The 27,327-nt window shown below is 42.5% G+C and overlaps 1 protein-coding gene across 5 annotated transcripts in view; it reads right to left on the reverse strand.

Moving 5' to 3' along the window:
* Positions 1 to 21,975: 21,975 nt before the first annotated feature.
* FARS2 (phenylalanyl-tRNA synthetase 2, mitochondrial) overlaps positions 21,976 to 27,327 on the reverse strand; it is a 221,288-nt gene continuing 215,936 nt past the window's right edge. For all 5 annotated transcript variants that reach the window (XM_087707510.1, XM_087707511.1, XM_087707507.1 and 2 more), the window contains one exon: positions 21,976 to 22,255. In XM_087707510.1, coding sequence (XP_087563636.1) covers positions 22,117 to 22,255 — 139 coding nt within the window. In that variant the 3' untranslated portion in view covers positions 21,976 to 22,116. The remainder of the gene's footprint in view (positions 22,256 to 27,327) is intronic.

The following is a 27,327-nucleotide window of genomic DNA, read 5'->3' on the forward strand; positions in this document are numbered from 1 at the left end:
ATTTTTAGCTATCAGTGAGGCTTCTATTACTTAGTCCACGTCTCGTTTTAAAAACACCGACCTCTCTTAGAATTCTGGGAATGGTAACTTATCAATAAATTAATTATATTTGCCACCCCTCTCAGTCACATGACTCTGGATTATTAAAATTTTAAATTTAGTTTTAAATAAAAAAAAAAACGCAATGTAAATAACTGTTAAAAAAAAGAACATATAGTGCGTAATCAAAGCGGAAGAAAAAGAAAGATTAAAAAACCTCAAGAGTAAAACAAATCACGTGGGTTCTACTAATCTTCTAACCCCCCAGGCCTAGATGAAGAGGTTTAAAGTGTTTTCTAAAAGGCCAGCAAGATCAGACTGTTATGAACTCTAGCGGTAAAGGACTCCAGAGGCCAGAAGGCATGTTTTCTGAGTCTCAAATTTTGGCATTTTTCAATTGTCAGGAGCTGAAAGATGCCACCTCTGCCAGATGTAATAAGGCAGGTAGAGCCAATTGGAGAGAAGTGTACCTCTCTCCAAGGTGTAATGATGTCTAGAGGACATCAGATCAGAAAAAGGTTGATTGAAGTTTTTAATCGAGTCCAGAACCCCTTAAAGGCTCAGCTGCAGCTACAAGCTAGCTCTCTCTCCCTCGCCTCCCAGTCACTCAATGCACAAGTCAACTGCAACTTCAAATCCTGCTATCTCCTCATAAGAAGCGGCCGTCTGGAGCGCAGGAGGGTTATCTCTTGGCCCCTCCTTGCCAAGAGAGATTTTGCCCGGCCCTGCCTTGTTATCTGGCCATTGGTCTATGCCTCCGCGTTGTCTCCTGCCCTCTTGGAGAGGTCGCAGTTTGCCAGAGTGCACATCTGGAAGCTTTTCATCCCCTTCCCTTTTTCCGTTTATCTTTACTTTCCTTACTTATTTTTCTTTTTCTTCTTTAGATTTGTATTATTTTTACTTTGTAAAATTTTAAAATAAACATTAATAGAAGAAAGATAGAAGAAAAAAGGAGGGAAGAAAGAAAAGGAGAGAGAGGAAGGGAGGAAAGAAAGAGAGAAAGAAAGACAGAGACAGACAGACAGAAAGAAAGAAAGAAAGAGAAAGAAAGACAGAGAAAGAAAGAAAAACAGAAAGAAAAAGAAAGAAAGACAGAAAGAAAGAAAGAAAGAAAGAAGGAAAGAAAGAGAAAGAAAGAAAAACAGAAAGAAAAAGAAAGAAAGACAGAGAAAGAAAGAAAGAAAGAAAGAAAGAAAGAAAGAAAAAGAAAGACAGAGAAAGAAAGAAAGAAAAAGAAAGACAGAGAAAGAAAGAAATAAAGAAAGAGAAAGAAAGAAAGACAGAGAAAGAAAGAAAGAAAAAAGAAAGAAAAAGAAAGAAAGAAAAAAAGAAAGAAAAAGAAAGAAAGAAAGAAAGAAAAAGAAAGAAAGACAAAGAAAGACAGAGAAAGAAAGAAAGAAAAAGAAAGAAAGAGAAAGAAAGAAAGAAAGAGAAAGAAAGAAAGAAAGAAAAAGAAAGACAGAGAAAGAAAGAAAGAAAAAGAAAAAAGACAGAAAGAAAGAAAGAAAGAAAAAGAAAGAAAGAGAAAGAAAGAAAGAAAAAGAAAGACAGAGAAAGAAAGAAAGAAAGAAAGAGAAAGAAAGAAAGACAGAGAAAGAAAGAAAGAAAAAAAGAAAGAAAAAGAAAGAAAGAAAAAAAGAAAGAAAAAGAAAGAAAGAAAGAAAAAGAAAGAAAGACAAAGACAGAGAAAGAAAGAAAGAAAAAGAAAGAAAGAGAAAGAAAGAAAGAAAGAGAAAGAAAGAAAGAAAGAGAAAGAAAGAAAGACAGAGAAAGAAAGAAAGAAAAAGAAAGACAGAGAAAGAAAGAAAGAAAAAGAAAAAAGACAGAAAGAAAGAAAGAAAGAAAAAGAAAGAAAGAGAAAGAAAGAAAGAAAAAGAAAGACAGAGAAAGAAAGAAAGAAAGAAAGAAAAAGAAAGAAAGATAGAGAAAAAAAGAAAGCCAGAGAAAGAAAGAAAGAAAGAAAGAAAGAAATTAAGATGGATGATTTAGATTAGTCCTTCAATAATCATGGATGTTGCCTAGAGAACTGATCATTGGAGTGATTACAACAATATACTCATATGAATAAAGATTAAAAACATGGAATCAATAAATGCAACGGTTTCCTATTGTTCCAGGTTTGAGAAGAGTTGTGAACAAGTCATAGGACCAGAGAAACTCGATTTCAACTATAAGGTTCTTAGATGATGTTCGGCTGGTTAGTCTTTCTTAGCCCAGCCTTCCTCGCAGGGCTGTCGTAGGGAACAGAAGGAAAAAGTAAATACTTGCTACTGAGGCTAACACGAGCTCTTGGAAGAAAAGTGGGCCTGGAAAATATATATACATGAGGACCAAATAATTAGTCTGTTCCACTTAATGCTACTATTCTTTTCTGATAGATGTTATTTTGCTAAATAGAACAGCCAAGACCACAACTAGAGCCGAGGTGGCGCAGTGGTTAGAGTGCAGTACTGCAGGCCACTTCAGCTGACTGCTATCTGCTGTTGAGTGGTTCAAATCTCACCGGCTCAAGGTTGACTCAGCCTTCCATCCTTCCGAGGTGGGTGAAATGAGGACCCAGACTGTTGGGGGCAATATGCTGACTCTGTAAACCGCTTAGAGAGGGCTGAAGCGGTATATAAGTCTAACTGCTATTGCTATTGCTATTGCTAACTTGTTGGGGAGACCAGTGAAAGATTTAAGGTTTCCAATGCAGGAAGAGAGAAAAGCCCCCCCTTTTTTTACTTTTGGCTTGTGAGCCAAAACCAGCACGATGGTGATTTTCTAACAAGAAAAGTCCATTCCCACCCCCCACTTTCTTTTGAACTTTCCGTTATATAGGAGCTGAATTTTGCGAAGTAGAAATGTTCTTTTTAGAAACAACTGTGTCACACGAAGTTGTCAAACCCTGAGGGGTTTGACAAAGATGCATATTCCTCACGGGGCCACTTTTACACATCTATTAATTCAAAAGAGCTGCTCTGCTTGATTAAGAGCAGTCGTTGGGTTTTTTTTTTTTAAAAAGAAAATCACGTTAAATCAAGAATTCTTTTTCAACCCAACCCGTTCACTCTGCTTCGTATTTCTCTCCATGTTCCATGAGTCAATTTAGCCATTGTCTTGTTTTATGCAACATCGTGAGCAGAATCCTGCTTTTCTAACCTGCTTTTTTTAAAAAAAAACAAAATAGCTTTGCTGCGCTTATCAGAGGCTTAGCTCACCTGTTTTACTTTTTAAAATTAAACTAGGAAATCTCGCCACGATAGTCAATCAATCTTTGGTGAATTTTTTGGCAGCTCTGGGGATTGCAAAACCAGGCAGGCGGTCACCCGCCTGGAGCACTACGCATATAGATTGCATACAAATTCTTGCTTTCACATCCATCAAGTGTAAGGGTGTGTCCTAAATTGGTATTTCAGCCTACATGGAGACGAGTCTTACTAACAGAACATCAGAACAGAATAACAAAATAACAGAGTTGGAACGGACCCTGGAGGTCTTCTAGTCCAACCCCATGCGCAACAGGAAACCCTATATCCCATTTCAGATAATCTCTTCTTAAAAACCTCCAGTTGTTGTAACATAAGTGTAGGCATGCATAGGTATGCTGGAACACGTATACAACAGCAGTAATCATTTACCATAAGGTCAGAGGTCACAACTTGTTAACTCTCAGCACTAAGTAGGGCAGAGGTTACCACTTGCTGACTCTGTAGTATTAAGTAGGGGTCAGAAGTTTGCATGCTAGTAAAAGATTTATTTGCTGACTATGGGCATTCTCTAGGTTCAGAGGTCTACATGGAAGTGAATGAGTTACCATATACCACAGACTTGTACAACCACGATTGGTCCACATGGACCTTGCAACTCCACCCTTTCCTTGTGTATGCTCAATAAAAGAGTCATCCAGACTATGCTCTGGGTCGTCTCATCCCGAAGGGAACTCGTGTCCGTGTCTTCCTTCATCATTGGCCTCATGGGCGACCCGCGGAGAAATCGCATCCAGTGTTGGAGCACACACAACTTCTGGAGATAAGTCGTTCCACTGGTCAATGGTTCTGTCAGGAAATTTCTCCTTAGTTCTAGGTTTCTATCCATAGCCACATGCAGTTCCTCTGAAATTAACACCCGATCCCTGGGAAATTCGGATTGTTATCTTAATACACGAAAGGAGACGAGTTTATTTGCAGATGTTTCTAGCGGAGGGGGAGGACCAAATATATCTTCTCTGAGTAACCTAACTTCCCTTGGTACTGCAAGCCTCATTCAGACTGGAGATCCTCCCCTTATGAGTAATAAAAAAAAAGTTGTAGTGAGACTGCAGGTTACCTATTAAAAGTTAAGCATAATTAGTCCCACAGTTGCTGTATGCTCAAATTGTGAAGATTTAGCAGAATGTCGGGCAAGCCTGGGCTCTACATGGGGTTGCCCTTAAAGTGCATCCGGCGACTGCAGTTAGTCCAGAATGCAGCCGCGCGAGTGATAGTGGGCGCACCGCGGTTCGCCCACGTTACACCCATCCTCCGCGAGCTGCACTGGCTACCTGTCGATCTCCGGGTGCGCTTCAGGGTATTGATGACCACCTTTAAAGCACTCCATGGTAGTGGATCTGGGTACTTGAGAGACCGCCTCCTGCCGATCACCTCCCTCCGACCGATTAGATCGCACAGACTGGGCCTCCTCTGAACTCCATCCGCCAGTCAATGTCGACTGGCGACTACACGGAGGAGAGCCTTTTCTGTTGCAGCTCCGACCCTGTGGAACGACCTCCCCGTCGAGATCCGTACCCTCACCACCATCCAGACCTTCCGCACAGCCCTCAAGACCTGGCTCTCCCATCAGGCCTGGGGATAGGTTCCCAATTTACCCGCCCGAGTGTTGACTGTTGAATGCAAGTTGTGTTTTATTATTTTCTTTCTTTTGTTCACATATTGTTTGTCTTTGATATTGCACCCCCTTCCCTGTGATTGTAAGCCGCCCTGAGTCCCCTCAGGGAAAAGGGCGGCCTATAAATCTTAATAAAATGACTAAATGACTAAAAAAAGCCTCTCAATACAAGGAGCCAAACTCTACTTATTTCAAGCTAAAAAAATAATAATTGGACACTTGGACTTCTTGAAGTGATGACAATTAACCTAATCCCAAATGGCAACATTTTGACAAATGTATTTTTCATTAATTGATCATTATCAGGACATAAAAAGAATTAGGAAACTACAACTGAATCGCATAAAAACAGGAAGGAAGGAAGGAAGGAAGGAAGGAAGGAAGGAAGGAAGGAAGGAAGGAAGGAAGGAAGGAAGGAAAAGGGAGCATGTTGCAGAAGTTTAACATTTTCCCTAGATATGGTGAGTCACTAATGGGATATGGACAAAATGGGATAGAATACAAATATATTCAGAATAATCAGATCGGCAACAGTTTTCGGTAAATATTTTACCTTTTTTGATGGAATACAATAATGGATACAGATAGAGAACATAACCTGAATGCAGATAAAATGGATTACAAATTTGGATGCCGAAGAGAATAGAACCAGCCAATGATAAAATCTAACTGGATTGAATTTTTGAAATATATGGTTACAACTTGGATATGCAAAGTTTAATGGAGCTATGATTAGTTTGATGGTAAGGGAAGTATCTCCTTTAATGTCCCCTGATGGCTCGGAAACAGTCAGAGGTAGGTTCCTACCAGTTCGCACCAGTTCGGTAGAACCGGTTCGTCAAATCTACCGAACCGGTTAGAAGAGGTTCCACCAGTGGACCCGGAAAGCAAGCCACACCTACAGAAGAGGTTCCAAACACACACACACACACACACACACACACACACACACGCACACACACACACACTCACACCCACACAGAGAGAGAAAGAGAAAGAAAGGAAGAAAGAAAGAAAGAAAAAAAGCAAAAAGAAAGAAAAAGTGAGAGATGAAAGAAAAAAAGGAAAAGGGACAGAGAGACAAAAGGAAGGAGAGAGAGAGAGAGAAAGAGAGAGAGAGAGAACACATGGCCAGCAAGCCACTCCCACAAAGGAGGCCACACCCACAGAGTAGGTTCGAAAAAATTTTGAAACCCACCACTGGAAACAGTCAGTCTCCTTTGAAATGTCTTCCTTCTGGGAGTAGCGGAAAATATAGATTGAGATATATAACATATGTTTATACTAAATTCCCTGGAAATGAAGTTGGTGTCTCAGCCATATTTCATTGGGGCTATAAAATATGGAATTATGGCTATAACGTGTACATTAACTGGTCTTTATCCTGTAATATTTGTGTTTATTTGTGCCCCCAGCTGTAAAGTCTCTTTCAGAAGATCCTGGAAAGCAATCAGGAGCATAGTAACATCCTAGTAGAGTTGCTATATCAGATGTTCCAAATCCATGGACCTTTTTCCTAGTTAATTCTTGGATCTCGAAAACATTGGTAAGTAGTAGCATGTTTTAATAAAAGGACTCTAAAGACATTAATGAGATCACTATGTTCCTACAATGATTTGGTTACTTATCCTTAAAACGGGCAGAAGCTGTAGCAGATGCACTGTTGAAAAAAATCAAAAGGTAGAACCACCATCTGTGGCAACAATTTACCAATTGGCATTTGCTTGCAATGCCACAATTAAATTTAAATCCATGATAAACTTAATAATCGCATATCATCACCCTGGCAGCCTCATTTTTATACTGAAGGGTGTCCTGGTTCCAGATTATCTTTTCATCCACAAAAAGTTGTGGATGACGCTACAAGCACAACAGTTGAGTCAGAAGTTGGGATGGAAAGCTGCACAGTGCTTTTCATGAATGCTGGAAATTGAAGACTCTGGATCAGTGGTGGGTTTCAAAAAAATTTCGAACCTACTCTGTGGGTGTGGCCTCCTTTGTGGGAGTGGCTTGCCAGCCATGTGTTTTCTCTCTCTCTCTCTCTCTCTCTCTCTCCTTTTGTCTTTCTGTCCCTTTTTCCTTTTTTTCTTTCATCTCTTTCTCACTTTTTCTTTCTTTCTTTCTTCCTTTCTTTCTCTCTTTCTTTCTCTCTCTGTGTGAGTCTGTGTGTTTGTGTGTGTGTGTGTGTATGTGTGTGTCAGTGGTGGGTTTCCAAAAATTTTGGAAGCTCTTCTGTAGGTGTGGCCTGCTTTCTGGTGAAACCTCTTTTAACCAGTTCGGTAGATTTGACGAACCGGTTCTACCAAACTGGTGCGAACTGGTAGGAACCCACCTCTGCTCTGGATGATTATTTTTGTGCACCTAAGAGGTTGTTTTAACACACCGTTTAGAAGGAGGAAACGTAGTGTTGAGTAGCATGTTAACTGCACAAGTGAGCCTACCCCCTAATATTTTCTGATTCACGTCCGATGCTAAGAGTCATCAGTGGTGGGATTCAGCCGGTTCGCACCTATTCGGGAGAACCGGTTGGTAACTTTCTAAGTAGTTCAGAGAACCGGTTGTTGGAAGAAATCTCCTTTTGTTTTTTCCCACTTTACAGGGCTAATCCTGTAAGGAAGGCAGGAAGGAAACATTCTGGTGTTGTTTCTAGCCTAATATTTATTGCCCTGCTTACAGAAACTGCCTCTCCGGTTAACCCTTATTACCATTGTCACAGCTAAGGTGAAGCGCCCATCGACCCGAGTGACCTTGAGATGGCCACGCCCACCCAGTCACATGACCACCGAGCCCCACCTACCCAGATGGTCATTAGGGCAGAGAACCGGTTGTTAAAAGTATTTGAATCCCGCCACTGAGAGTCATCCTATACTGATTCTCTCTGCTTTCTCCTTCAGGGCCCAGAACAAGATGCAGAATAAAAACTGTGGGCACTTCATGAGGTACCAGATAACAAGAGAGAAAACACAGGAATGTCCTGAAGGAGAGATTCTTGAAGGCATTGAAGGGGAAAAGAGAATGCAAACAACATCACTTAATTTTGCCTTGCAAAAAAAAAAAAAATTAAGGTTGTGAAATCCTTTCAGCTATTTATGTCACACCGTCCACCAGAAATTATCTTTAAATTATTTGACCTGCTAAAGGTGAAGTGTTTCCTTGGTAACTGTCACAGATTCCAAAATCATCTTTTATTAGGTGTGAAAGTACCTTGCACCGAAGAGCATAGAGTGGCTCGCATGGATTAGAGGTTAAATTCTCCACCTAACAGATGCCCAAAAACTGAGCCCTCATCAACAAATCGGTTTGACCAAGCACCCACCACCTCAGAAATTAAAATAAGGGAAAAAAATTATAGAGGATTTAGCATAAAATTTGTTTCTAAGCAGGGCTGGGGGCCAAAGACACCTCTCTACTTCCCTCTCTTCATACACAAGGAACGCAGTATAAAAATAAATCTTATTTCAGCCACGATGATTTATTTATTTATTTAATTCAATTAATTAATTTTAGGAAACTTATATTGCCACCCATTCGCACATGGCAACTCAAGGCGGCTTAACAGGAATATAAAAACCTCCTATATAAAACAATAAAACTTATAAAAGAAAATAATCACATAATAGATTAATAAAATAACATAATAAACCCCCACCCTGGTGACAACACATCACACCAGCCATTTAATGGGCTCTGTGTTCCTTAGGCCCGCTGGCAGAACCAGATTTTCAGCACCTTCTGGAAGAGTGATAAGAGTAGGGGGCATTTGGCTCAAAATGTTGGCTCAGGAACTCTGGCATTTGAAGCACGCAAGTCTTAAAGCTGTCAAGTTACAAGACCCTCACACTCCTAACCCTCTAGAAAAAAAAAACCCAGGGGTGTTCAAACTTGACAGCTTTAAGACTTGTGGACTTCAACTCCCAGAATTCCTCCTCTCGCTCTTCACCTTAATGATGTCCGGACAGGCGGGGTGGGGGGTGGAGGGAGCTGGAACCGGTTCTAAACGGCACGGTAGATTTGTGGAACCTCTTCTATAGAAGAGGTTAGAACTGGCAGGAACCCAGCCCTGATTTGTTGGGTCAGTTGGTTTCCTCCTTTGATTCCAAGCAATTATATTTTGGCTGCAGGTTGATATGGAGAGCGAACTTACACCTCCTTAAAAGTGGCATTGTGAGTTTTGTGGGGGTGTTTATTTAAGGATTGTGTTCACATGCTTGTACGTGTTTAATATATGCACTTGTTACCTCGGTTGGAATGGGCTGCAGCTGAAACAGTGCAAGTCTTCCCTCCTTGTTGGGAGTGGATTCTCTGAATCTCACCTGAGGAGATGAGACAAGGCAGTGAAAAGGTCTGTATCAGTGGTGGGATTCAGCCGGTTCGCACCTATTCGGGAGAACTGGTTGGTAACTTTCTAAGCAGTTCGGAGAACCGGTTGTTGGAAGAAATCTCCTTTTGTTTTTTTCCACTTTACAGGGCTAATCCTGTAAGGAAGGCCGGAAGGAAACATTCTGGTGTTGTTTCTAGCCTCATCTTTATTGCCCTGCTTACAGAAACTGCCTCTCCGGTTAACCCTTATTACATTGTAACAGCTAACGTGAAGCGCCCATCGACCTGAGTGATGTTGAATTGCCCACGCCCACATGGTCACATGACCACCGAGCCCCACCTACCCAGATAGTCATTAGGGCAGAGAACCGGTTGTTAAATTATTTGAATCCCACCTCTGGCCAATGTTAAATATTGGTTAATTATTTCTGGCTGTCAGTAACACCCTCTGGCTCTCTGATTGGCTGAGAGCTCCAGAGGGTGTTGCCGACGGAATGTTCCTGTTTGATTGGCCGAGGGACTGACGTCAGCAGTTGCTGTCTCGTCCCCGGCCAGTGATTGGGTTAAAAATAGTATAAATACCTTGGCGCGAGTTTTCGTTCTTTGAATCGCCTTCATCTGAATAAAGTGTCTGTTAGTTGAAATCCTGGCTGCGCGTCGTCCCTCCGTCGATATTTAAAAGCCAATTTGTTGTAGTGGTTAAGGTGCTAGAATAGGAACTGGGACACTGTGAATTGTAGGCCCAGTTTGGGCATGAAGCCAATTGGGCCATCCTGGGCCAATCACCCTCTCTTAAGGTCAAACCACTTCCAAACTTTTGCCAAGAAAACTGCATGGACTTTTCCAGGATCTAACACTGATAGATCAGTGTAATTGACCAATGAAAGAAAACATATCCTTTAAAGCAGAATGTCTCTTCTAACTCTCCGGTTAACCCTGATTACATTGTAACAGCTAAGGCGAAGCGCCCATCGCCCTGAGTGACCTTGAGTTGGCCAAGCCCACCGAGCCCCACCAGATGGTCATTAGGGCAGAGAACCGGTTGTTAAATTATTTGAATCTCACCACTGGTCTGTATATAGGAGAGGAAGCAGTTTCCCAACATCTTTCACATCACAGGCAGGTAGAGGATGTCGTAAAGTTTGAATAAACATTTATTTACCGTCAGATAAAACACAAAAGGTGGCTTTACAGCAAAGAAATCTGCTGTCCCTAATGTGGATTTTGAAATTGCAGGCATCCAGCAACTTTGAGCTATTGCAGCCTTGCTAGAGTCATTTGTCTTCTGAACAATATATTGCTTCCTTCTTTCCCTGTAGCGCTAATCTATTCTGTTGTCATGACAACCAACTCAAGTTCAGGTACCTTCCCCCCCCCCCCCCAAAAAAAACCCCTTTTCCTCTAAAGTTATTACATTGCCGGCTTGTTGTTGTTACTATTGTTATTATTATTAAATTGCACGGACTAATAACTGGCTAGGACACTAAAGCTAACTGCTAGCAATACTTCATTTATCAGGATGGATGGAGCTAGAAACATAATAGTGGTGGATCAGGCATCCTGTAGCCAGAAAGTTACCTTTGCCCAGGAATTATCTGCAACAAGATATGTCTTTAAACCAAAGATACAGTGGCTATCAAGATGTTTGCTTCCATGTGCAAATCTACACAGCCTCCTTGCCAGAGGTGGGTTCCTACCAGTTCGCACCTATTCGGTAGAACCGGTTCGTCAAATCTACCGAACCGGTTAGAAGAGGTTCCACCAGTGGACCCGGAAAGCAGGCCACACCTGCAGAAGAGGTTCCAAAATTTTTTTGAAACCCACCACTGGTCCTTGGATAGGATTATTCTACACTATCATGCTCCTATTTATAAAACTCAGTGCCTCTGTGAAAGGTAAGGATGACTACTGCGTTTGTGGTGCAATGAGAACATTGCGTGTGTTGAAGTTGTTTTAACGCAAACCAAAGATGCCTTTTAAAAAACAAGTTGACATCCTATTCTTATGCATGCCAGTGCTGTGTGTGAGGGAATTTAAGGCGGTTCTGACAAGTGTCGTCGGCATCTTCATATCCGGTCACATGGGCAGCAAGCCGCTCCCATCCGGTCACATGGGTGGCAAGCCACTCCCACAAAGGAGGCCACACCCACAGGGTAGGTTCGAACAATTTTTGAAACCCACCACTGCTCCTTGCCCAGGGCATGACAGCCTTCTAGTGATTTCCAAAGGATATATCTGCTCACTGTTATCATTATCTCTTCATCCATGCCTAGCTGAGACAACCGGTGGATGGCTTTAGGTGTTCTGCTTTATGCAAAGTGTGTTTCCTTTTAACTCAACTCCAGATCTGTGTATGTAGTGTATGTAGTCAATGTTGATGCACATGAAGGGGGCAGCCTGAAGTTATATGTACTGTGTCTTAGAATGTTGCACATTAAATCTATGTTTCTCCCAAAATAAGACCTCCCCGGATAATAAGCCTAATCGGGCTTTTACTTTATTTTACTTTATTGTCATTGTACATATATACTAGAGGTGGGTTCCTACCAGTTTGTACCTATTCGGTAGAACCGGTTCGTCAAATCTACCGAACCAATCAGTCAACCAAGGGATGTAATTAATGAATTTCTCTTTTTTTTAAAAAGGTGGACGAACTTGTCAATTACTATTTATCTTACTTCCTTATTTTTTTTCCTGACCCAAATTCATTTTGCCTTACAGTAATTTTGAAACAATTGTAATCTACAAATTGGATTCCAAAATCCATATCCTGGAAATACCTGTTGCATATTCTATTTCAAGGTTATTCTGGCAACTGTCTTTAGTCATTCACTCAACACTGAGGATGAAGTATAAATTGCATTGCATTTAGAACAGAGGTAAGCCAGCAGAAAGACCAGTTCCAATACCACAGAAGTGACTGGAACAGTAAACTTAGCAGAGATGGCCAAAATCCCATCATATTTGAAGGACCATTCAGATGAGAAATACAAGCTGGAATGGAGAAGATGGATTGACTACATTCAAAATAAATATCGGACTAAGAAATTTAAATTAGCTTATGAATGAATGAACAAGGAATGTTACAACTTATTTAAAGTTAGCTTAATAAAAGGGGAGTTGAAGTGCAAGAGGGAGCTAGGATGCTATAGTTAGTTAGCTTATGTTAGTGTATGATTGTTACATGTTTATACCCTGTATTTTGCTCTGGGAGGTTGTGGGGAGGAAGGGTTGGAGGGGGGTAGGGTTGGGGCGGAGGGAGAGAGGGAAGGGGGAGGGAAAATATTTGTAAAATCTATTAAAACTCTTCAATTAAAAAAAAAAGAAATGATTGGAACAAAAAATAAATAAATAGAAATTTGAATTCTAAACTTAGATGGTACACTACTGGTTAATTTAGTTTAGCCTAACCTGTACCCAGTCTATGATTCAGGTTGCAACTGTCATAAACATCGGCATGATCAAGACACAGAGTCACATATTCCTTATCTACCCTGATCAGTGATAGGAAATTTTCATCCAAGTTTTAAGTTTTCTCACGAAAGGCCAAAAATTAAACCTGGGACTTTGTGCTTGTGCTCTGTGAATGAATTACAAGATTGTTCGACTTCTACAGTTACATAAAAGCTACAGAGCTTTTCAGAGGAGATAGTTGGGAGATGAGGTTTCCATATAGGCTATTGTTCAATTGAATACTTGTTATAATCTTAATCTTCTTTCAACCCAAAATAGTATTTGAATCATTTTGGGAGTCTACAAATGAACAGTTCATTTCCTCCCAGTACATGCCCAGCTGTCAGTTTAGGAAAACTTGCTTTCTATTATTTTTTTGGGGAAAAATTACTATAAGAAATTTAACTGTCAGTCATGCAATCTTCAAGATACCTTATCGAAAGCTTAGCTGTTCTGTTGTTTCAAATTGCTTTAATATCCCCTTTAGCAATAGCAATAGCAGTTAGACTTATATACCGCTTCATAGGGCTTTCAGCCCTCTCTAAGCGGTTTACAGAGTCAGCATATCGCCCCCCACAGTCTGGGTCCTCATTTCACCCACCTCGGAAGGATGGAAGGCTGAGTCAACCTTGAGCCGGTGAGATTAGAACCGCTGAACTGCAGATAGCAGTCAGCTGAAGTGGCCTGCAGTACTGCACCCTAACCACTACGCCACCTCGGCTCTTTCCTGGTCATTATTGTTATTTCTTTAATAATAACTCATCTGAGAATGAAGATATTAAGTTTGTGGAAATAATTACACCCCCCCACACACACTTTTGAAGAAGCGATACTGTGATACTTGGTTTTATTTTATTTAACCCCATAAGGCACCCAGTTTAAACTAATTAGGAGGGAAGGAAGAAGGAGAGAAGAAAGGAGGGAAGGAAGGAGGGAAGGAAGGAGGGAATGTAGGAGAGAAGGAAGGGGGGAAGGAAGGAGGAAAGGAAGGGGGAAAGGAAGGAGAGAAGGAGAAAAGAAAGGAGGGAAGGAAGGAAGGAGGGAAGGAGGGAAGGGGAAGGAGGGAGGGAAGGAAGGTGAGTAGGAGAGAAGAAACAAGGGAAGGAAAGAGGGAGGGAGGGAAGAAGAAGTAGGACCGTTGTAAGATAAGATGGATCTATGGGATGGTAAGAAAGCAATCTTCAAGTATATTGTCAACAGTAGGGAAAAATTGTTATAAATACATATTATTAGTAACAGTTATGAGATCATATAATTGTGAATGTATATATGAAATTGATAAAATTAAAATAATTAATAAAAAAACTAAGTTTAAGAGAAAAATTGTCAAATTCTGGCTCAATCATGGGTTGCCCAATTTCAGTCATGCTTACACTGACGATGAGTAGGATGGTCTCATATAGCCTTTCAGAAAGTTGTAAACTGAGAGGTGCCCTCGGCCCCCTCAAAAAATCTATTTATGTTTTGCAATTTATTACGTCTTGGCATTAATGTATGTATTTTGTACCTAACCCTGGGTTCATTTGGGACTTTGCTTCCTGGTCACAAGCTTGGTGACAAGAGCTTTCTGGTAAGCAATTTTGGATAATGAAGGGAAAAAAGTTTGGGAACCCTTGTTTTAATCTGTCTTAGATCAAACCTCTCCCTTTAATGGAGCTGATAGATCTTGTTTCTACCGTGACCCGTCAAAACCGCGGTAGACAAAAGCGCGCTCGACGAAAGCGCGTACGTGACGTCATCAGCAGCGCGACGAAAAAAATTAAAAATAAATTAAATTGAAATTAAAATAAAATTAAAGCAAGCCGATTCACATAAAGGTAAGGGTTAGGTTTAGGTTTGGGTTTAGGGTTAGATTAAGGGTTAGGGTTAGGTTTAGGGTTACGTTAAGCGTTAGGGTTAGGTTTAGGGTTAGGTTTGGGGGGGTTAGGGTAAGGTTTTCGCTTTAATTTTAAATTTACTGCTCACAGCGCAATGTTTTCGTCGCGCTGTGATGACGTCACGTACGTGCTTTCGTCGAGCGCGCTTTTGTCTACCGCGGTTTTGTGGTGGAACCGTTTCTACAGGCTGGTGTCCATTCTACGGAAAGGAGCACATCAAAATTGCTGTTTCCCCAACCCTAAAGGTAAAGGTACGCCTTGCACATATGTATTAGTTGTTCCCGACTCTAGGGGGCGGTGCTCATTTCATTTCAAAGCCGAAGAGCCAGCGCTATCCGAAGACATCTCCGTCGTCATGTGGCCAGTGTGACTAAACGCCGAAGGCGCATGGATTTCTGCCACGGCTTATCTGTGCCGGTTTGCTGCCAAGGACCTGTCTGTCTGTTAATAAATTCCGGAAAGTATCTTTGACTCGGAGTGTGTTGGTGTGGGAAGAGGTGGGTCAGAACACATTTCCTTGAGATAACCATAATCTTTGGTGATCGGGTTTGACATATTTCATATTGTTCAATCATTTACAACTACCGGTAACAGCCCCCCTGTAGAATAACAAATTATTTTCAATAGAGATTTTCCTATAGGAAGGCAAGAGTAAGAATGTGCATATTCTAGGTAAAGGTAAAGGTTCTCCTCACACATATGTGCTAGTCGTTCCTGACTCTAGGGGGCGGTGCTCATCTCCGTTTCAAAGCCGAAGAGCCAGCGCTATCCGAAGACATCTCCGTCGTCATGTGGCCAGTGTGACTAAACGCCGAAGGTGTACAGAATGCTGTTACCTTCCCACCAAAGGTGGTTCCTATTTTTCTACTTGCATTTTTGACATGCTTTCGAACTGCTAGGTTGGCAGAAGCTGGGACAAGTAACGGGAGCTCACTCCGTTACATGGCACTCGGGATTTGAACCACCGAACTGCCGACCTTTGTGATCAACAAGCTCAGTGTCTTAGCACCTGAGCCACTACATCCTGCCATATTGCCAAATGGCAATATGGGCCTATCCCTTCTTACAATATGAGAGAATAAATATTATGAATGAGAGTGGAGGGAGGGAGGAGTAGAAGGAAAGATAGGAAGGAGAGGAGAAAGGAGAGGAAAAGGAGAAAGGGAAAGGCAGAGGAAGAATGGGAGGGAATGTAAGAGTAGGAAAGAGGGGAGGAATGGGAAGAAGAGGGGAAGGGTAAAGGGGAGGAAGGGGAAGGAGAGAAGGGAAAGGAGAGGAGGAAGGAAGGAAGGAGAGAAGAAAGAGAAGAAAGGGGGTAGGAAGGAGGGAGGGAAGGAGGGAGGGAAGCAAGGAGGGAAGCAAGGAGGGAAGGAAGGAGAGGAGAGAAGAAAGGAGGGAAGGAAGGAGAGAAGGAGAGAAGAAAGGAGGGAAGGAAGGAGGGAATGTAGGAGAGAAGGAAGGGGGGAAGGAAGGAGGAAAGGAAGGGGGAAAGGAAGGAGAGAAGGAGAGAAGAAAGGAGGGAAGGAAGGAGGGAAGGAAGGAGGGAAGGAAAGAAGGGGGAAGGAGGGAGGGAAGGAAGGAGGGAAGGAAGGAAGGAGGGAGGGAAGAAGAAGTAGGACTGTTGTAAGATAAGATGGATCTATGGGATGGTAAGAAAGCAATCTTCAAGTATATTGCCAACTGTAGGGAAAAAATTGTTATAAATACATATTATTAATAACAGTTATGAGATCATATAATTGTGAATGTATAAAAAATATATATTATGAATGGATCTCTAGTGAATTCACGAACATGGGCAGTATACCTGAGCGGGAATGCCTTTATTTTTTCCTTCTCTTAAGTTTATTTTTTCACTTGTCTTCATAGTTTCAAGATTCCATCTCCTGATATGAAGCAAAATGTTTCCTGAAAGATTGAGCATACTAAGGCCCCGGTGGCAGTTGCTGGATTCCTGATGTAGTTTTGTTCCCACACAGTGGGCAGAAGGACCTTGTAGAAGGTCTAACAGTGGAACTGTTGAGATTTGTAAATATGCTGTTAACGGGCCCTTTTCTTCTCACTCAACAAGCCTTGATGCAAGTGAGAAGATTAGAACTGCAACATGAAAGGCCATGCAACACTCCTCTCTGATTTCCAGGGGTTTGCTGCCGAATTGAAAGGCTGCTTTGTTCACAAAACTGCATGCTTTGTTCATTCGTTTGGTGTACTGTAGTATAAAACCAAAACAACACTGTATCTTCTATATTTGAGATCTGCGGCTTCTCAAAGGTTTTAAATCAAAGGGTTGCAGTTACACTGTGTGAAGACACATCAACAATCTCTACCATCTCTCTCACATACACACACACACTCATTCACTCATACATACACGCAGAAGCCACCCATCCATCCAGCTGCCCTTGTCACCTCGAGGCTGGATTATTGTAACGCGCTCTACATGGGGCTACCCTTGAAAAGCATTCGGAGACTGCAGTTAGTTCAGAATCCCGCTGCGCGGGCGATATTAAGTGTGCCGAGGTACACCCACGTTACACCTATCCTCCGTGAGCTGCACTGGCTACCTATTGGTCTCCGGACTCAATTCAAGGTGTTGGTTATCACCTTTAAAGCCCTACATGGCTTAGGGCCAGGATACCTTCCAGACCGCCTGCTGACACATACCTCCCAGCGGCCAGTAAGATCCCACAGATTGGGCCTCCTTCAGATGCCGTCGGCCAAATAATGTTGGCTGGCGGGCCCTCGGAGGAGAGCCTTCTCGGTGGCTGCTCCGACTCTTTGGAACCAGCTCCCCCCGGAAATCCGGACCATACCCACTCTGATGGCCTTCAGGAAAGCCGTAATAGCAATAGCAGTTAGACATATAGCAATAGCAGTAGACTTATATACCGCTTCATAGGGCTTTCAGCCCTCTCTAAGCGGTTTACAGAGAGTCAGCCTATTGCCCCCAACAATCTGGGTCCTCATTTTACCCACCTCGGAAGGATGGAAGGCTGAGTCAACCCTGAGCTGGTGAGATTTGAACCGCTGAACTGCTGATCTAGCAGTAGCCTGCAGTGCTGCATTTAACCACTGCGCCACCTTGGCTCTTTTATATACCGCTTCATAGGGCTTTCAGCCCTCTCTAAGCGGTTTACAGAGTCAGCATATCGCCCCCAACAACAATCCGGGTCCTCATTTTACCCACCTCGGAAGGATGGAAGGCTGAGTGAACCCTGAGCCGGTGAGATTTGAACCGCTGAACTGCAGATAACAGTTAGCTGAAGTGGCCTGCAGTACTGCACCCTAACCACTGCACCACCTCAGCTCTTGGCTGTTCCGGCAAGCCTGGGGCTGTTGACCTCACTGTTGAGGTCCGGCCCCGACTAGAATGAATGTACGAGGGGTGTCTGTTTTAAATTGTTTTGTCGTTATGTGTTTTTTATATTTCTTGTAAGCCGCCCGGAGTCCTTCGGGATTGAGCGGCATATAAAAACTTCAAATAAATAAATAAATAAACAAACAAACAAATAAGTAAATAAGTAAATTAAATAAGTAAAGAAATAAATAATCTTCTTTATCAAAGCAAAGGAATTGTACAATCAGAAATTTCCTAACTGCAAATGACGTTTCCCTACCTACATCAAGAACCGAAGTGGGGCATATTGAAAAACTATCCTATATTTTTGAAGGATGCCCACCAGCAGTTTTTATATGACAAGAACAAAACAGTTTCCAGGGAAACAGCAACCTGCAGCAAAACAACCGAGAAATTTAGGACGGAAGTGGCACACGGAGTGAGAAAGAACATTAACTGGATGAATTAGGGAGTGTGTCCTGTGGTTTATGAGTGAATCAGATGTTGCATTACTTAGAAATATCTTACTGTAGATTGACTTTAGAACTGCCAAATTGCTCCGTGCATTTTTCCATCACTCAGTGATTTTGATTCGATAGTAAATGCGTGCAGTGCGTGTTTCATATCGAGGTTGTATTTGTACCTTATCCCATCTTGTAATATTTTAAGCTCATCTAGAAGTGGCTTCAAGAGGACAGTCGTCTGATCAACAGCCACTATCCAGAGGTGGTATTCAGCCGGTTCTCAACAGTTCGGGTGAACTGATAACCGCGGCTGTGGGAGGCTCCGCCCACATGCCCTGATGTAATATGTGACCTTCTGCGGCATGCACACCAGGGGTGGGTTTCAACCGGTTCGTGGCGGTCTACCAACTAATTTACTATTAGTTCTTAAGGTTAGATACATATGATGTCATCTGGTCAGTGGAACTTAATTCTGAGTTTTCTGAATTTCTGAAATATATCTTTCCTTAACCTTTGGCCCAGATGTGCAAATTTACCATGCACACGCAGCCAAAATGCTTCACTTCGGGATAGAGATACAGGCTGTGCTGAATTAAATTGTGCTGCTGATTTAGGGAAGGAAAAACACAGAGGTTGCTTCTGGTTCTTAGGAGGAAGAACGGAATTGAACCAGCTGGGGACAAAATAGGGTCATTTCAAGCCAATGTCCAGAATCTTTCTTTGTCACGGCAGCATTAAAGGTGCTCTTCTTTTTAAATGATATATTTTTTATCAGGAACGCTAGCTGGGAATAAAAAATATATATACTGGTTCTAGAAATAGAGCTTGTTCTTTAACAAAGATTTTTCTCTTTTTGACATGCACTATGTTTAAGGATTTCCTGGAGGTTCTAATAAAGCCGCCTCTTTTATTCCTAGAAACGGAGGGGAGGAAGGAATCAAATGTTCTTGCTACCACGGATAGTTAAAGCATTCTAAAAAGCGATTCCTCAAAGGCTTTTGAAGCAAACTCGGAAAAATAACAGGATCTGGAAAACAAAAAAGTGGGAAACCCTTTTCAATTAAATTGTCCAATTTTTTGAAAAGGGAGTTCAAAGTGTCAGTTAGGAAGAAACAAGTATTTCGTCTGTTTTGAAACACCAGGACGCTGGGTCTCAAAGCAACAGTAAAAGTCTGAACATTTGTAATCAACGACAACAACAAAAATTAAAAAGCAACGCTGATTTTTCGGTTGCGTAAGTGAAGTTCTTTTCCTGAGGGACCAGAAATACATTCCTCTGGCATTTTTTTCTTCACTTACCCCTTTCAAAGCTGATTCACAAGGGCCACATTTGAAGTAGGAGTCTTCCCACTGAAATATTTGACTCCTTGGGATTAATACAAGGTCTTGCAGAAGCTCCCTGAATTGTGATCTTATCAGGGAGGGAGGGGCTTCCCCCCCAAGAACAACGGCAGTTCTTACATTAATTCTATAGGGCAGGCTACTATAAACATCCTGGGGGACAGGGACAGTTTGAGGGTTTTTTCCTGCAGGGATAACTGGAGAGATAGACCCTGGTGAGGAATCCAGAGGGAAAAGCCCTCTATGCCAGGGGTCTCCAACCTTGGCAACTTTAAGACTTGTGGACTTCAACTCCCAGGTTGGAGACCCCTGTTCTATGCAGCCAGGTCACAGAAAAGTTGAAGAAGTTGGGATTGAAAGCATTAGGCCAACATGTGCTAAGCATCTTCACCTTTTCAAAGCAGCATCATTCTTAAATGCAAGTCCCAGTGTGAAATTCTGTTGTCCCCTGGCTGATGGTTTGGTACAGCAATGTAAATATCTTTATTAATAATACATAACAGTGATAATTAAGAATGGGATATTCCAGCCATGCCAGCTAATTATATACAATTTATCAAAGTGACATCTTGAAATCATCTTTAGCTTTACATAATAAGAGAGCCATAGCTTTCATTATTAATATGGAGACACACAATATGGGCCACTACTAATTTGGCCTTTGTTTCTGTTAGCCACTTAAAAACAGATCAATGGTCCAATTAATCCAGGGATGGATAGTCTTCTGCCTGATTCTTTTATGATCATTGTAGCCTCTCCCTTATGAATGGGTAAACAATTCCACACCTGGTGTAAGTATGCATTCAAATAGGAAGAAAAAATGTCATATTTTGTGTCAGAGACTCCAGAAGGGTTTGAACAAGCAAGTTGCCAATCTCAGAAATCAGGAGTCAATCATCTCCGGGATGTGTTGGCAGCTTCAAAGTCAAACTAAGGCAAGCTCCTTGGTCCCTCCATGCCAAAGCACATAACTGAGCTCTACTTGCATCTGGCATATTTAAGAACATTGCTGGTGATGGGCTCTTCGTTGGAAACATCTCACCATTTCTCTGTCCTTGCTTCCTGCTCTGCTCTAAGAATAAGATCAATGACCTTGATGGAGATCCAACACCCTGCCTTAACTCTATCAAGGGGGTTTTCCTCACTCTCTACATCTGATAGCCCCTCTGTGAGGGAGATGGGCAGTTAAGAAGTTTCATAGATAGATAGATAGATAGATAGATAGATAGATAGATAGATGGATGGATGGATGGATGGATGGATGGATGGATGGATGGATGGATGGATGGATGGATGGATGGATGGATGGATGGATGGATGGATGGATGAATGGATGGACAGATGGATAGATAGATAGATAGAAAGTTAAGATATAGATAGACAGATAGAGATACATACAGACAAGACAGATAGATATGGATGGATGAATGGATGGATAGCAATAGCAGTTAGACTTATATACCGCTTCATAGGGCTTTCAGCCCTCTCTAAGCGGTTTACAGAGTCAGCATATTGCCCCCACAGTCTGGGTCCTCATTTCACCCACCTCGGAAGGATGGAAGGCTGAGTCAACCTTGAGCCGGTGAGATTAGAACCACTGAACTGCAGATAACAGTCAGCTGAAGTGGCCTGCAGTACTGCACCCTAACCACTGCGCTACCTCGGCTCTATAGAGGATGATAGATAGATAGAGTCAGACAGACAGATAGAGATACAGACAGACAAGACAGATAGATATGGATGGATGGATGGATGGATGGATGGATGGATGGATGGATGGATGATAGATATAGATAGATAGAGTCAGACAGACAGAGATACAGGCAGACAAGACAGAGATATATGGATGGATGGATGGATGGATGGATGGATGGTAGATAGATAGAGTCAGACAGACAGACAGAGATACAGACAGACAAGACAAATAGATATGGATGGATAGATGGATGATAGATAGCTAGATAAAGTCAGATAGACAGACAGAGATGCAGACAGACAGGACAGATAAATGTTGCTCTTCAACTCTGGCTGGATGACTAACCTCTCTGACAGAATTCCTGGCCTGTCATGGACCACGTTCACTTCTTTGTTGTGTCCATAATCCACTTCCTTGAAATTGTCAAGGAATATTTCGTTACAGGTCCCTTTTGTATTGTCCAGTTGTGTCTTCACCTCAAGCAATCTGGGAAACTTTGAACTCGTATATTAAACTCATGGAATAAACGGCCAAAGCAGATATTATGGGCACACTACTACATATAAGAACTAATAATCAACATGTATTCAAACCAGCAAGGTTAATTTATTGGTGTTAGTCTTACATAAAGGTTTCCACATAATGGAAATTTGTTTTAACAGAAATAAGGAATTATTATTATTATTTTTAAAAATGTAACCCAGAGAATTCAAAACTGAAAAATCAAAACCTTCCATCCACTCCAAATTCCTGTACTACCGATTTCTGAATGGCTTGATGGATATTGGTGATTTCCTTCTGCGTCAGGGTCTTTTCCAAGTGCCGATAAGTGATCTTGTAACAATGGCTGACCCTCTGTGTCCTAGGGAAACAATAACAAAAAAGAATCAGTTGCTGGTGTTAAATTTGTACAAAATTATACATATTTGGAAGGGGAAAATAAAATGTTTCTTTTTGGGGAGGGGGCTTTTCATGCCCTGGCATTTAATTATATATTTCAAGTTACCAATACAATGGATGGAGTCAGACCCAACCCCTTTTCGTCATGAATAATTAACCTCTCCAGAGGAAAGAGGAAAACAGCCCATTTTCGAGCTCTAGTTGTTTTTCAGATGGGCGCCATACTGCTTGTTCATATTTCCTCCTTTTTCTCCATTCTTGTCCGGCCCAAACTCTTGTGCCAGAGCTATATGCCCTCTTGAAGATATGCCAGCATGAAAACAATTCACATGTAAAGAATCTGAACAGAGGAGGCAGCTTGGTGGAGGCTGCAGTGAAGTACTTATTATCACAAGAAATGTATACATTTCTGTTGTGGCCCAGCAGGAGCCGTTGGAGCTGCCACCAGACTCCGACAGCGAGGGGCCCTCTGAGTCGGCTCTGGAGGATGTGGAGGACCCTGGACAGGGTTCCGACTCCGAGCAGGATGCAGAGAGGCTGGTTGGCCACCAGGAGGCGCCTGAGTCTTGGACCAGTGGGGAGGAGACAAGGGAGAGTGAGCCTGAGTCCAGCAGTGAGTTGTTCCTGGATGCCCGGCACCGAAAAGCTAACAGGCGTCAGGAACAGTTGCGCAAGTACAGGAGGTAATTGCACTCAGCTGGTGGTCATTAGGCTCCTCTCCAGACTATAAAAAGACTGCTTGTGCACACGCCCCTCTTGCAGACGTCAACGCAGGAACTAATGTGAGCTTGGAATTGTGAGCTTGGCAGGCTGGATTTCTGCCACGGATTATCTGTGCCGGTTTGCTGCCAAGGACCTGTCTGTCTGTTAATAAATTCCGGAAAGTATCTTTGACTCGGAGTGTGTTGGTGTGGGAAGAGGTGGGTCAGAACACATTTCCTTGAGATAACCATAATCTTTGGTGATCGGGTTTGACATATTTCATATTTTTCAATCATTTACAACTACCGGTAACAGCCCCCCTGTAGAATAACAAATTATTTTCAATAGAGATTTTCCTATAGGAAGGCAGAGTAAGAATGTGCATATTCTAGATAAAGGTAAAGGGTCTCCTCGCACATATGTGCTAGTCGTTCCTGACTCTAGGGGGCGGTGCTCATCTCCATTTCAAAGCTGAAGTGCCAGCGCTGTCCAAAGACGTCTCCATGATCATGTGGCCAGCACAACTAAATGCCAAAGGCGCATGGAACGCTGTTACCTTCCCACCAAAGGTGGTCCCTATTTTTCTACTTCCATTTTTACATGCTTTTGAACTGCTAAGTTGGCAGAAGCTGGGACAAGTAACGGGAGCTCACTCCATTACGTGGTGCTAGGGATTCGAACCGCTGACCTTTCCGATCGACAAACTCAGTATCTTAGCCACTGAGCCACCACGGCCCATTCTACTGCATGTTCTATGGACCAAGTAAATCATAGTTGTTACAGCTGGGATCCGGTTGAGGCTACTCTGAACTATAATTTAACTGCTCATGACCCGACAAATGCGCGCATGTCAAAACCGCGCCGGCAAAACCGCGATGTCATAAAAGCGCCCACAACGCGCTGACAAAACCGCGCCCACAAAAGCGCGATTTAAGTTAAGGTAACGGTTAGGGTCAGGGTTAGGTTTAGGTTTATTAGGTAGTTATTACTTGTTTGTTGAAGGCGCGCTTTTGTTGGCGCGCTGTTGTCAGTGCGCTTCTGCGCTCATTCGTCAGTGCAATTTTGACCTTGCGGTTTTCTCACCACGGTTTCATCAGTGCACTTTTGTCGAGCGTGCATTTGTTGGTGAACCCAGGAGCCTGAGAGTTCTATACGTTTTGTGCAGTAAATGCTTTGTTTAACATATAATCCTCACAAGAAAGTTTTGAAATTGTTTTTGAAGGGGCATCTATTTATTGACGCATCCATATGCAGCTGTCCCAAAAGGAAACACAATATAAGTATATATGTAGGCACGTATTTATAAATAAGACTCATATGGCTATCCAGCTTGTAAAAGACAATGGTGGGCGGTTCACAGCAGAAATACAAACAAAGACAGCAAAAGCAAGAGAGTCAGGTGCCTGATCCATGATCTTCCAAACCACAGAATCTTCAGACTCCAACCTCACCCTATCACAGCTCCTGGAAGACTCATAGTGTCAGAATTCCAAATATCATGCAGCATTAAATCAGAGTCAAAGGCAAAATGATCCTTAAAGTTCCAATTTAATAAGACAGACATGTTGGCATCGTGCTATGGAATCCCAATACTGGAAATGACATCACAATTCCACCCAGTTAAAAGTTCATGATCTTGTCTCCACACCCACAATCCATCATGTGGTCCAATCCTCTTCTTCCATGCTAGCCTCCCACACCCAGCTTCTTCCGGTCAGGTGTACTGGTGCGGAGACAAAGGATGACCTTGGCTTCTAGTAAAGAATGAAAACAATACATTCCACAATCCTACTCCTGTCTATTCCCCCCTCCCATCGACTATACTAATGAAACAGCATAATGAAATAAGAGAAAGTGTGGCAGGCCAAAATTCTAAAAGGAATATAATTGCAGGCCTGACACATAGTACAAGAACCCACCTTCATTAGTAATACCTACAGAGACTGAATGGCCATCTGTTTGGAATGTTATAAGCTGAGTTAGGCAATCTGGACCATAAGAAGCATATGTCACCCCCCCCCCCCGTAATTTATTAGAAGTCTCCCAGCATTCCGAGGTGGCGCAGTGGTTAAATGCAGCACTGCAGGCTACTTCAACTGACTGCAGTTCTGCAGTTCGGCTGTTCAAATCTCACCGGCTCAGGGTTGACTCAGCCTTCCATCCTTCCGAGGTGGGTAAAATGAGGGCCCGGATTGTTGGGGGCAATATGCTGACTCTGTAAACCGCTTAGAGAGGGCTGAAAGCCCTATGAAGCGGTATATAAGTCTAACTGCTATTGCTATTGCTAGTCCGAGGCCATATCGTATCATTCAAAAGGAAAATTACCGATTGCCATAGGTATATAGTTCATTTTTCTTACCACAAATAAGAGTTGAAGAGGAAGCAATTTGCTGAAAAGGTTGCCTACCCCCTGCTCTAGGGGATGGTCTCTCTCCATCACCAACAAACTGATTGAGATTGCTACCTAACTTTTATCACTGGGTTCATTTTTTGCACTAAGCTATATTTTGTTTAACCATGGTTTAATAGCGATAAACCAGAACCAGCTAGACATTAGGATGATTTACAAATGATAATAGTCCATTTCATACAATTTGCTAAGCCAAAATCAAATAAACCGTGTTATCAGAGAGCCGAGGTGGCGCACTGGCTAGGGTGCAGTACTGCAGGCCATTTCAGCTGACTGCTATCTGGGGGGGGGGGGGCACAGGGTGGGCAAGGCAAGCGGGTTTTTAGAACTGGGCAGATTCTTAGCTAGAGGTTCTCCTGAACCCGGGAAAACCTGCAGCAGCCCATCCCCTGGTTCCCATGCTGCTGCGGATTAGCAGCGGTCCATGGCGTACCAGAAACTAGGCCATGCAAATCAGCGAAACCCCACCTGCAAATGCGTGTGATACAGGTGGTGTGCGAAACCACGCTCCCTCCGGTCTGCAGAAAAGCCTCTCTCCACAGAACCAATCTCTGGTGTCCAAAGGTTTTTTTTTGGGGGGGGGGTCACTGTTTTACAGCACCATCCATAAAAGATGGAAGAGCCAAGGTGGCGCAGTGGTTAAATGCAGCACTGCAGGCTACTGCTAGATCAGCAGGTCAGCGGTTCAAATCTCACGGGCTCAGGGTTGACTCAGCCTTCCATCCTTCCGAGGTGGGTAAAATGAGGACCCAGATTGTTGGGGGCAATATGCTGTAAACCGCTTAGAGAGGCCTGAAAGGCCTATGAAGCGGTATATAAGTCTACTGCTATTGCTATTGCTATTGCTATAAAGAGCCTGTTATATTTTTAAAAGTATTATCACCTATTCTCTTATGGGTCATCATAGTCCATTGAACCTGCTTGCTAAAGCTTATATTGTAATAAATGTGTTAGGTTTCAGTGGACTGTAATTTAGAAACGTTTATAAGATAGTAAGCCTTCTACCGCTTAAGGTGTCATAAGGTTCTTTGTGGTGATTGTGTTGCTCTGTAAAACATCATGTGTATGGATCATGTTTTATATAAATAAGAATAAGAACGACAAATAAAAAAGCCTTAGGTAATGTTAAAATGGAACAGATTTATTATGGCACACGTTTTAGTGAACTAGGCATCACATCACCAGTTACCTAATATACTATATGTGTACTTGAAGTAGTTGAAAAATATAATTGGCCCCATACTCCATGAAACGAAAGCCTATAATATGATAAATTGATTACATATTTAAGGTGGCAGAAAACGTTTTTAATGTTTTCATTAAAATGTTATTCCTAAACAGTCAAAGGCAGGGGTCAGCAAACTGCGGCTCTGGAGCCGTATGTGGCTCTTTCCTCCCTCTGCTGCGACTTCGTCACCGGTTGCCGCCACAATTTTGAGAGGGGCTTCTGGTGGTGGGGAGGGGGAGAAGCACAGTGCGCCAGGGGGCAAGGGGAGGGTTTTCCAGTTGTCTCCACAGTTGATAGGGCTTTCGGTTATGACAGGTAGAGGAAAAAGTACGCCGCGCTAGGAGGAGACTCTATGGTGGGGGAACTGAACTTCCGGTCAGCTCCAGAATTGAACAGGGGGCTTCCGGTTAGGACCTTTGTGGCCCCCGGTGTTTTCTTTTCTGTGGGAAACGGGTCCAAATGGCTCTTTGAGTGTTTACGTTTGCCGACCCCTGGTCTAAGGCAGTGATACTCACAGGTAGGCCTTGAATTTACAAATATTTCAAAGCCGCCGTTATAGAGAACACAGTATCTGGTATCTGAAATATTAAGAACTTGGACGGTGATTCTGCTAGATCAACAGATGCAATGATTAGCAGGAAATAAGGAAAATATATTTTTTTATCCAATCTGTACCTTCCTACAACTCATCTGG

The sequence above is a fragment of the Thamnophis sirtalis genome, unplaced genomic scaffold (assembly GCF_051295495.1).
Source record: "Thamnophis sirtalis isolate CommonGarterSnake01/CBP01778 unplaced genomic scaffold, rThaSir2_p1.2 scaffold_2, whole genome shotgun sequence".
NCBI classification, from domain to species: Eukaryota; Metazoa; Chordata; class Lepidosauria; order Squamata; family Natricidae; genus Thamnophis; species Thamnophis sirtalis.